We start from the raw sequence: 11,480 nt of genomic DNA on the forward strand, positions 1-11,480 counted from the left end.
TATATCTTTATATTGTGACATCCTCAGATGTCTGCTATATGCATTTTATTTTTCATATAATCCTTTACTGAATTTTGGCATATGGACTTGATGTGGTTTTGTAGTGTCTTCCATCTTGTCTGCAGAAAATGCAGCCAGCTGTAAGTTGACCAGTTATGACTGGTTAACTTACCAGTTGTAAGGTGGTCAAATTTACTGAACTTTTTTTAATTGATGGAAACTGACCTGTGTGATCACCATATTTTACCTTGCCTACAAGGTAAAATACGTAGGCAAGGATGCAACAAATTAAAGCAATGCATTTTCACAATGTGGTTATCAATTTATTCTTGTTTAAGTTGTGAAATTATATGCTTACCAGAACAAACATATCAGCTACATTGAAAAAAGCTAAAAGTCAACACTTTCAGTAACGGCCCTAAACTCCAGAAAACAACAGCATAAACAGAGCAAGGCTGGCCTTTGAGTCTAACGGCCAGCCTTGCTATATGTTCACCCTCTCTGAGTTTGGCTGTGTGTGTAACTTCTTCACACCCTTTGCAAACAGCTGGTAAACTAAGTCAGTGGGAGGTAAGGGGATCTTGCCTGTGAAGATATCCCCATTGCTGCTGACTTGCAGGATAGATGCTGACCCACAGACAACTCCTGCCAAACTCCGCCTGTAAGAACATCTTTCCCTGAGTTATTCAAGACCAGGAGCCAGTATATCTCTGTGGCATCTGCTGGACCTGTCCTGCTTGGGGTGAAAACGCAGTGTAAGGCATGCTTCAGTCTTTAAATTGATATAAATATGTATATAAATATATGTACATTTTGATTTTATAGAAATTCCCAGTGATCGATGTGATATATGCATTCTTAGATACTTCCCAGACACTCTTGCATGTTCAAGTAAAGCATCAGTGGTAAAAACAAAATCTTCACTGATCTTACAGATGTCTGAAAGAACAGCTGCTGTGAAAAGGAGCAGAAGAAAATGTCAAGTGAGACTTTGTGTAACTCATAGCCCATCTGATGGACACACTGTAAGTAACCCTGACAATGTGAAGACGTACTCTTCATTTCACAGTGTGTGTGCTGGTGAAGATTTGCTTGCTGACAGCAAAGACAATGGAGTTCTTTATCTAAATCCTCAAACACCAAACTGGTGTCTTGTAGAGAGGTTTGCTGAACTTTCACCAGCAGAAGAGGTAAAGATGCCCGTGAAGCAAGTCCACAGGATGGCCATGGGACCACGTTCCAAACACGCTGAGACCAAAAACAAACATAATGGATTGGCAGACGCTTTAAAGGAGAAGGAAATAAACTCTGTACATGACTTAACAAAACAAAACAAGGACTCAGACCAACTGAGGACAGCTAATCTGAAAGAGCTAGATGCTGAGGAATACTCTCCTAATGCGGATAGAAAAGGGACCAAAAAGAGACTCAGAAAAACTCCCTCTGCAAATAATTCACCTAAAAAATGTAAAGACGATAAAGTTCCACGAGTTTTGGCTGCAATGAAAAGACGAAGTGCAGTGGACACTGAGGACCGACCTTTCAAATGTACACACTGCCACTGGGCTTTCAAGAAACTCTGCAACCTCCAGAGCCACTTGCAAACACACTCTGGCCTCAAACCACATGTGTGTGACATATGTGGCAAGGCTTACTCACATCAGGGCACTCTGCAACAGCACAAGCATCTGCACACTGGGGAAAGGCCGTATCGCTGTACCTTCTGTGACAAAACATACATCTGGTCCTCAGATTATCGCAAGCACATCCGCACACACACCGGCGAGAAGCCCTACATCTGTGAAACATGCGGCAAGGATTTTATCCGCTCCTCCGACCTGAGGAAGCATGAGCGGAACATGCACACCAACAACAAGCCTTTCCCATGTACGCACTGTGGCAAGACCTTCAACAAACCTCTCTCCCTGAAGCGCCACGAGCGCAAGCACCTCGGAGAAAGGCCCTTCTCCTGTCCAGACTGTGGGAAAGCATTCGCTCTAGCCAGCCGCATGGCCGAGCACCAGAAGGTCCACATGGGAGTGCGGCCGTTTGTTTGCTCCGTGTGCTCCAAGTGCTTCACAAAATCCTCCAATCTAACGGAGCACAAAGCCATTCACAGTGGAGTGCGGCCTCATAAGTGTGGAGAGTGCGGCGTGGCATTCGCCATGGCTTCCCGTCTGGTTCGTCACCAGTTCATTCACAACAACCAGAAGCCGTACGGCTGCACGGGCTGTGGCAAGAACTACACCCACCTCACGCAGCTGAAGCTCCACCAGGAGCAGACCTGTGCCGGCAGGATCTTTGTCTGCGTAGAATGTGACAAATCTTTCCAGTGTGCCACAAAACTTGCACAGCATGTGGCGGAACACAACGAGAAAAAAATGTGACCCCAACACATTTGGTGTTTAACATATGATGTTTAACCCATATGTCAGAAATCTTCATTCAGTATAGAAGAGATTAAATGTATTCAATAATTTAGTGAAATGTAGATAACAGTCCTGCATGAGGGTAGGTTACACAAAATGATGTCTGCCAAAGCCCTGAAACTTTCAGGTTTCTTCTGTTTATACTTTCGTTTTCCAAAATCAGATCAGGAAATATAGAAAGCATTTGTCAAATAATGATTACATTTATGAATGGGAGAAAAGGCCAAGGCCACCTGGTCCTATAAGAAAATGTAGAGCCTGATATCTAAATCTGACAATGAGTTTTGCTGTGGTGGAATTTTGGCGCAACTTTCTTTTCAAAATTGTTTTTATTGGTGTACTTTGGATCATTGTACAAGTATGCTTGAACTTAAGATTACTTAGTAGCTGGATGTTTTCCTACAGTATTTTTAGGTTGAGAGTTTTTTTCCAGGTTCAGTCAAATACGACATGTTGTCCAGGACCTAAAGCAGCGAAGCAGAACTTTATACATTCCAAAAAGTTCCACTTTTGCCTTTTCAGCTCATAGAACATTTTATTAAAAGTCTTGGGGCTTCTGAAAATGTCTTATGGTGTTTTGTTCAGGTCAGCCATGGTGTTAATCTTGAAACTCTCCTATGGGTGCCAGACAAGTGAGGCCCACGATGTTTTAAATGTTGTTTCTGTTTTGCTTTTTTTTCTGATCCTTGGATGATTTACAGAAACACTGTTAGAGTAATCCTGGAAGGCCGTCTACCCCTTCGCTGGTTTATGTAACTCTTTCTAGACTGATAAATGCCACTGACTTTGTTTCTCAAGCATTCTTGAAGTTTTGATTGACCAAAGCCAATCCAACTGGCTTGGTAGAATTAGCAGCAAAAGAAGATTCTGTTGAGCTTGACCTACTTTTTGATAACTTTGATTCTTTTTCTTGTTGTCAGACAGATTCTATTTAAGAGATTTCTTGATTCTTCAAGTCTGACAGAAATAAAGATAGAGGAATTGAAATAACTTACTGTTAAATCCACATTTAACAAAGAATAATGTTTCTTTTTCACACTGGGCCAGGTTGATTTGGATTGCCTCTTCCCCTTAATAATTGAAATCATTTGAAAACTGCTTTTTGTATTTATTGTTTAATTTTATTTATTTTTTTGATAATCTGAAGCATTCAAGTTGGACAAAAAAAGACAGTAATATGAAAAAAAGTACAGGAAAATACTTTTTCACAGTGCTGCATGTAATTAGACTGTTTGTATTCATAATTACAGATAGATAAAAATTAAAACCTTACACACTCCTCCCCCGGTGGGGGTGGGTTCGCATCAGGGCTAAAAATTTCCACTAGCACAGCTCTGATATTGGAGCTGGCAGTGATGTGAAACCGCTTAGGGACGTGTTAGGCTGTTATTAATGTGAGAATCCACGTGTAGCTGATCATACGCACAACTTTTTCTCTTTGCATCTTGGCTCACAAATAAAGTAGCGCCAACTGACATAGACTTGGCTTTGAATAATTTGTTCTGGCTTGAGCGTGGCATCATTTCTCTCTCTTGTATCTAAAGGTACACGGAAATCAAACTGTCCATTCTGAACAGCATTTCTTATCTAAACAAAACTCAGAGATACAGCAGCTGTTTTAAGATGCGAGACGTTCTTCAAACTTTAGGCTAAAGAAAAAACATCTTGTTTTTTAACCTGAAGGCTACTCACACTAACTGGGAAGTGAGGGGAGTCCAGTGATTAGACTGTTCCTGCTGGTAGAGAAATGCATCTTACCAAAAACTCTACATTAGCAACTTTTTCATAAGACGAGACCTTACATAGTGTTAGCTGTAGCAATGTTACAGAGGTGGACAGAAATACAAATAAAATTCAAGCTAGCACAATGCAAAATTGGACGTGGTCAACAACTAAAACACTTTAAAATTCCTCTAAAGCTGCAGTATATAATGTTTATATATATATATATATATATATATATATATATATATATACATATATATAAAAAGATTTTTTTACATATTCATTGAAACTGTCATTGTGTCATGACAGTATAGTATGGGACAGGTAATCGGTTAAATAAAAGCCGATTCCCAGAGCTAACTAGAAACAACCAGTCACAGCCAAGAGGAGGGTCTTAGTGCTGTCAATCATCCCTGTGCGTGCCCTTTTGCTCTCTGCTATTCTACATCTTCTCCCCATCAGCAGTATGCCAGGAATTGGCCTAAACTAATTAGGAATTAGCCTTAGCTATTTCCTAGAAAACCATTTATCCGATGACGGTGAGTTTCTTTTCCACCATTGGCGTATTTATCAGCACATTCACAACGTTGATTGTCAGCACTAAGACCCTTCTCCTGGCTCTGATTGGTTGTTTTGGTCGGGAGCGGTGCACTTCTTCAGATAAAGATGGGAATTCTCAAAGACAACTGTTGGTCATGTTGTTTGCAATGGGAGGTGGGGGAGTTGGGTTGTCACGTGAAGTATTGAAAATGTTTTGCAAAATGTAGTGTCAATGCTACCTTTAGCTATGTCGCTTACAAGGCCATTCATTTTACAAGCAGAATTAAAAATATAATTTATTCTATTTTGTCTAAATCTCAATGTTATAACTGTGCCACGCTGTTTCAAATTCAGTGTATTCAAAATATATTGTCCACACTTTATCATCTGGTAAATTTTACCTTCTATCATATTGTGTCTTCATTTTACTTAAGCAATCAGAATGTAATAAATAAAAATTAAAGGAAGAGTTTGTTATGTTCCTCAAACTGCAACTGATTTACTATTTAGTTACAGAACTTTATAAATCTTTACGTTAGGGAAAATGCATTTATCCTTAGTGGCCTAATTATAATTCTTTGACACTCCAGAGACTCCTTGAAATGCTATTCCACAAATCCATCCATGTTCTAAGCAGCTCATGCTGTGACACAGTACAGGCAGATGGTGACATGTCTGCTGTTTGTGTGTGTTGCATTTCCTGACCGATCACACACAGCTTCTGCAGACTAACAGGAAAAAGGAGCTGGCACCTGTCGTGTTTTCACCAGGCCTCTGCAAAGTGAGAGGCCCGCTTGGCATTATTGTTATTTCTGAGCTCAGACCCGTCCGTCATTTATTCACCATGGCTGTATGACAGGAAATAGAACATACAGGCTGAGAATTTGTTAATGTTTTAATACTTTAGTGTCATTGAAAGAGAAACAGATCATTGTCATGTAACTGATATATAGAAGACATTAATATACTTTAAAAACAAAACCTCATTACTTAACTTAAAAAATCTTAAATATATACAGACGTGTTTACAAGATGACAAAGTAACAAAACAAGTGATTTTCAAAGTAAATTTAGTTCTACAGACATTTAATAGATAGTTAAGATAAACCTTTCTCACATGAACATTTCATAAACAGTTTGGCTCTATAAATGTTTCCTGGGGGAGGGAGTGTACGGGCAGAAACGCCACTGATTGATAGCCTGGCAGAGGTCTCCCTTTACACAGAAACCCCCCCATGCGCACACACACGCACGCACGCACACACACCTACACACGCACACACACACACCCGCACATACACACGCACACACACGCACACACACACACACACACCATGTGCTATTTAAAAATTTGGCAGCGAGACAACATGAGGAAGCGCAGTTTGTGCATTTTGCAATTACAATAAAAAACCAGCACTGTCTTCATTTACATAAAATCCTTAAGAGAGTCAGAATGGCTAAAGATTACCTCAAGTAGAGAAAAGCCATACTGATGAAAGTGTTTTAAAGCAGTGGCTGTTACCCAGATTAAAAATAACACAGCCGATCTGTGAGACTTACAGCTTTCTTCTACATTCAAAGGACTGATAATCAGGAACAACATGATCACTATGCACAACTTAAATCATCAGTTAGTGGGCACAGGTTGTTCATGTTGGCTTTAACTTTCTGTGTCACGTGAAAACTCGCATCTTTGCTGCCGACAAAACTGATTCCAGTCACTCCTAGGCTGTAGTCACTGGGGTCAGAGATACTGTCCTGTCCTGCGCCGCCCGGTTATTTCTCCACAGTCAGCTTTCAGGAAGCATACCTCGGCTGTCACAGCCGCTGCAATTTGAGTTGCGAGTATTTCTGTTCCTTGCGTGGAACACGATGGTGAGTCCGCTGTAAGGGTCTGAAACGGGACCCCAAAGAAAGAATCATCTGTGCAAGCAAGCAGTATACATTTCTTCCTGGTGGCAGTACATGTGTACAAAGTCCTCACTTCAATTTAAGTGCAATCAAACGTTCTGCAAACATAAAGACATTTAATCAAAACAGACTCTTTTTGATGGTTTGTAGAGCAAAATGTGGCCCGTAAAGACAAAGTAACAAAACAGGTGATTCTCAAAGGCCGCCCGTAAAGGGTTAATGCTTTACCTTTGATGGAGTTATGCAGCTTTTACTACCTTGGCTGCAGGCCTGTGAGGAAAATATGGAGGTTTACAAAAAAACACGTTTACAACCGTAAATAAGGATAAAATGACATCAGCAAGAACCAAACTTCTGCATTTTTAAATTTCAGGGATAAAGAACTGAAAGCTACATCACATGAGAGACATTAGACACTTTGGACCACCTCTGTCAAAATGCTCCAAACACGACTGAGGATGTGAACAGTGTTTAAAGCTAAAAGCATATGACTGGTAGAGGTAAAACCCACTGCTTTACATAACAAGCCACAACCACAAACCTCAGGCCATTTCATTGGGATGTCATGTAATGGACCAGCAAAGAGCAGTGAAAGCATGAAGTAGGAGAAAACAGAACATGGCATGCAGCTTTTTTACTAACACAAATCTGAAAAATGCAGTGCCCATTTTTACTTGGCACCCAACTCCTTGCTTTGTAGAGCCACCTTTTCCTGCAGCTGCAAGCCTTCTAGGTGTTTTCACACCTGATATTTCAGTAGAATAAATTCAATTAGGGACCAAAATTGTAACATTTGTTGAATTTTCAGCTGCTACGGTTTGGAAAACCTGTTCCACAACTTGCATGTGGTGGCGCTGCATCCAGAGCCACTGAAGGAGACAACACGAAAACCTCAGAAGAAGACAATGAGCGCAACTTCATTCTTTGAAAAATGTGAACAAACATAAAGTGGAGTCAGATTTTAGTGGTTGCAGAATTTCTCTTTTGTCTTTGGTAAAAGACAAGACATTTCTCCCGCTAGCACTAGACGTTTTGTTTCTATTTGCCCAGAATGCCCTACGTTGTAGTCCACTTCCTGCCTTTGAAGCAGCCTCCGATCCGCTTGCATCCATGTTTAGTCAAAACGCACAAGACGTTACTTCAATTGTACTGAGATGGTTTGTTGGTGGACCAAAGTTAGCTTTTTTTCTTTTTTTTTTTACTTTGATTAGGAAACATTCATACCTTCCCAAAAGAACCAGACTTTCTAGGCAAACAAGCTAGAGTTTGATTAAATCGGACTAAACTAGGCCAGTGTGAATGCACTTTATAGGTGTTCACTTTATACACCTATAAAGGGAATTCCGTGCCTGTTCTCCTTACCATAGATCTTTTTCTTATTGATTTATCACAAAAGACCCAACATTAAATACATTAAAATTTGTGGTTTTAATTTGTCCTAATACAGACAGCTGGTCAACACAGTTACACAGGAAAATTTTTTAATTTGTCTCATGACTCACCTGCTCTCCTTGAGAAAGGATTTATCCCAGCGGGGGATGATGGGAATGTGGCAGCAGGGAGAGCAGCAAGTGGAGGATGAGGGTGGTGGCCAGCAGCTGGGAGCTGGTCCTACAGATCAACACATTAATATAAACCTAATTTAAAAAAAAAAGATTAAATCAAATTATGTTTTCCATCTGCTGACATCTCACCGCCTGAGCTGGGATGTCTTTCTCTGTGTTTTCCTGGACATCTTTTGGTTTGGATTTGAACCAGCCACTGAACCACCCAGCCTTGGTGTTCTGTGTGCACAGAACAAAGAGTAAATCCATGTCACCTCCTGTCTGCTGGCAGGAGCTGCACTTCCATTAACCATGAAAATGTGCAATTTGAAATTACAAAAATAAATTTGCCTAATGGAAACATTGTAATTCCGAAAGAAAAAAAAAATGTTTTTAATAACATTTTTTGCACTAGGATGCAGTTTTACGGCCATATCAAATTAATTGTATTTTGCAAAACAACAATGGAAACACTTTTTTTCCATCACGCAAGTGACACAATCAAAAACCAGATGTTACTACTGGCAAAAACCACAAAGAAGACGACAGGAAGAAGTAGGAGTATGATGGTTTGTTTTTGTTTTTTTTCAGACAATGTACAGCTGACTCCACCAGAGCTCTCACAGCATCACACTTCATAAAACATCTTGTGTTTTATGATACATGTTGAATATTTTAACTCTTCTATAAAATAGCCAACTACAATTTCCCCAAAAAACAGCATATGTAGTCACTCCCAAATAGGCGGGGCTTGTTGCTCCAATGCCTGAATAGGACACTCTGATTGGCTGATAGATGATGAGCGTTAACTCCATGGCTGAATTATGAATGCCGTATATTTCATGTTATTCATGTTACTGTTTACATCTGTTACTGTCATGAACAATGTATGATTTTAATTTCATTTTTTATTTAATGGAAACATAACAATTGCATGTTCATCTCATATAGAGCAGAATAAAGATACACATTAGTAATGGAAACACAGCTGGTGTAGCAGCTCTAAACACCCTACCTGTTTAGGAACCTCTTTGGGCCCCTCAGGCTCCTCCACAGCACCAGTGACGACCCGCTGGTTTTGACTATGACCGAAGCTAACCTCAAGCATCTGATTATTCATTTCCAATAGAAAACAAAGAGTTGGTTTCTGAAATAAATCAACAATTGCTCCGCTTTTTTGAACACATAATGACTACGAAGAAACCTCTCACCATCCCGGCCCCGGAAGACGAGTCTGCCTCTGGGAATGAAAACAAAGTAGTTGAGCAGAGAGCCGACGGTTGTGAAAGTCTGAACAGAGACAGGAATGAATGACGTTTGGCAGGGGATCCTCACCATCAGCTGCCAGAGAAACATTACTCAGAGGACAATGTGGCATGGAACTCCTGACTTCAACACCATCCGTGTAATGATGACTGAAGTTTTGGCCGGTGGGGACCGAGGGAGCATCGGCATGAGGCCTTGACAGAGTAACAAGCAGAGAATAGCAGAGCTGGTCAGAACTGAGCTGCCATGTATGAACCAACCTGAGTGATTTACAGTGTACTAACAGTTCTCTACCTTTGCTGTGTTTCTGTGTCAGTGTTTGACATCATTTCCTGCGTTTCCTCTCCACTCCCATGAATGAGGCTGTCCTGATGCTCAGAGCTTTGAAAATAGAGAAACTCAGGCTCCAGATTCTGGTTGTGACAACTTAAATCATCCAGATCAGATTCTGTACAGAGAGATAGATAAATGGATTTTTATACCAAATATATAAGAAATACATTTCAAACCAGATGTTTTCATATCCTTTATAAAAATAATTTAAAAAAAAACATTAAGTCATACAAAACCTTTCCTATTGTAGGTCACTTTGGATTTCCAAAAGAAGTTTGCTTAGGACAGAATAACTAGAGAAATATATATATATAGATAGATATAGATACAAACATTACATAACCATTTGAAAATTATAAGTATCTACAACAGAAAATCTGTTGTAGTTTTTAAAGAACAACCATTTTTTGAGGATTTTGTGTTGATAAATCTATTGGCAAATAGATTGTCATGATGTGATACGGTTGGTGGTGAGAATGACGCTCGTAGGCCCAGGCAGACATTTTATGAAGAATTAAATGATGACTCCGCAGAACTCAAGCACAAGGAACGGAACAGACAGGTAAGCCAGACGAAGACAACTGACGTGCTACGTTTCACAAGGACCCGACGAGACAAAGACAACAGGTGGACTTAAACACACAGGGAGGGTAATCAGGGAATGAGACACACCTGGGAAGCAAACAGGGAAGACAGGACAGCAACAGGACTAAACACAGAAAACACAGAACACAACATAGATAATACATCTCCTGTGGTCTGATAAAACTAAAGTCATCAGTTTGACTATTATAATCATTGTTATTTTTGAGAATAAAAGAGGGGAAACTTATACCTCATACTTTCCAACTGTGAAGTGTTGGAGTGGCAGCATCCTGCTGTGTGGTTGTCGCAGTTAAAACGACAATACTCCTAAATATTAATGCATACATTTGTGAACGAAAAAGAAATTCTGAATTTAGTTGGTAGAAATAATTCTGGCTACAACAGGAAACGCTCAGTCTGATTCAGTGTCAGACAGTGAGAACAAATGATCTAGTTTTTCAAGTGGATAAAACTGCTCAGTAGTAGGAAACCTCACAGGCAACATTTGAAGAAAATCTTACCCGGGTCCAGTTGGCTGTTCTTGTAGGCCAAGGCATGGTTTGCAGGAGCTGCTTGATTTATATCAGTACCGTCATAAATCCCCATCTGAAAATAATAAATGTTATCATCAGATTATTTGCGCATCTTAAAGGTCTAACAGGGAGTAAACCTTTAATACAGCTATCTTAGCAGCTCTTTAAAGCTGCACTGTGAAGAATTTCAGCCTGGTAACAAACCCTAAAAATGATACATTATTTAACTTATTAAGTGCAGGTGAGAATGTGAGACGTTTATGGAAATGTGACTGGTGTTTCAGGCATCTGATCATAACACTGTGATTGGTCAGATCATAAATTTGATCAGATGCTATATAAAACCCCATCAGTCCATCATTCATCCCAACCTGACGTGTGGAGAATCTCAGAGCAAAATTCCTTGGCAAGCCATTCAATATGTGGACACAACTAATTTAGAAGGCTTATTTGTTGTCATAAAGCATGTAGAAACCATGTATGTCTACACCACAGGTTATGGTGAAGGAGAGAAGCCCAAGCAATGGATGGATGGATGGATGGATGGATGGATGGATGGATGGATGGATGGATGGATGGATGGATGGATGGATGGATGGATGGATGGATGGATG

At 40.1% G+C, this 11,480-nt stretch overlaps 2 protein-coding genes across 3 annotated transcripts in view; one reads left to right on the plus strand and one right to left on the minus strand.

The window, feature by feature from the left end:
- Window positions 1-665: 665 nt before the first annotated feature.
- Window positions 666-5,169, plus strand: znf648 (zinc finger protein 648). Its single transcript, XM_008407786.1, has 2 exons — window positions 666-755; window positions 936-5,169. Exon 2 carries the CDS (start codon window positions 936-938, stop codon window positions 2,385-2,387), a length of 1,452 nt encoding a protein of 483 aa, XP_008406008.1. The 5' UTR covers window positions 666-755; the 3' UTR covers window positions 2,388-5,169.
- Window positions 5,170-5,592: 423 nt separating this feature from the next.
- Window positions 5,593-11,480, minus strand: part of sec16b (SEC16 homolog B, endoplasmic reticulum export factor) — a 16,385-nt gene continuing 10,497 nt past the window's right edge. For both annotated transcript variants that reach the window (XM_008407785.2, XM_008407784.2), the window contains exons 18-26: window positions 10,855-10,939; window positions 9,710-9,863; window positions 9,485-9,609; window positions 9,361-9,389; window positions 9,165-9,257; window positions 8,300-8,389; window positions 8,108-8,216; window positions 6,834-6,875; window positions 5,593-6,703 (exon numbers count right to left, since the gene is read on the minus strand). In XM_008407785.2, coding sequence (XP_008406007.1) covers window positions 6,859-6,875; window positions 8,108-8,216; window positions 8,300-8,389; window positions 9,165-9,257; window positions 9,361-9,389; window positions 9,485-9,609; window positions 9,710-9,863; window positions 10,855-10,939 — 702 coding nt within the window. In that variant the 3' untranslated portion in view covers window positions 5,593-6,703; window positions 6,834-6,858. The remainder of the gene's footprint in view (window positions 6,704-6,833; window positions 6,876-8,107; window positions 8,217-8,299; window positions 8,390-9,164; window positions 9,258-9,360; window positions 9,390-9,484; window positions 9,610-9,709; window positions 9,864-10,854; window positions 10,940-11,480) is intronic.

Source organism: Poecilia reticulata, linkage group LG4, assembly GCF_000633615.1.
Source record: "Poecilia reticulata strain Guanapo linkage group LG4, Guppy_female_1.0+MT, whole genome shotgun sequence".
Lineage (NCBI taxonomy): Eukaryota > Metazoa > Chordata > Actinopteri > Cyprinodontiformes > Poeciliidae > Poecilia > Poecilia reticulata.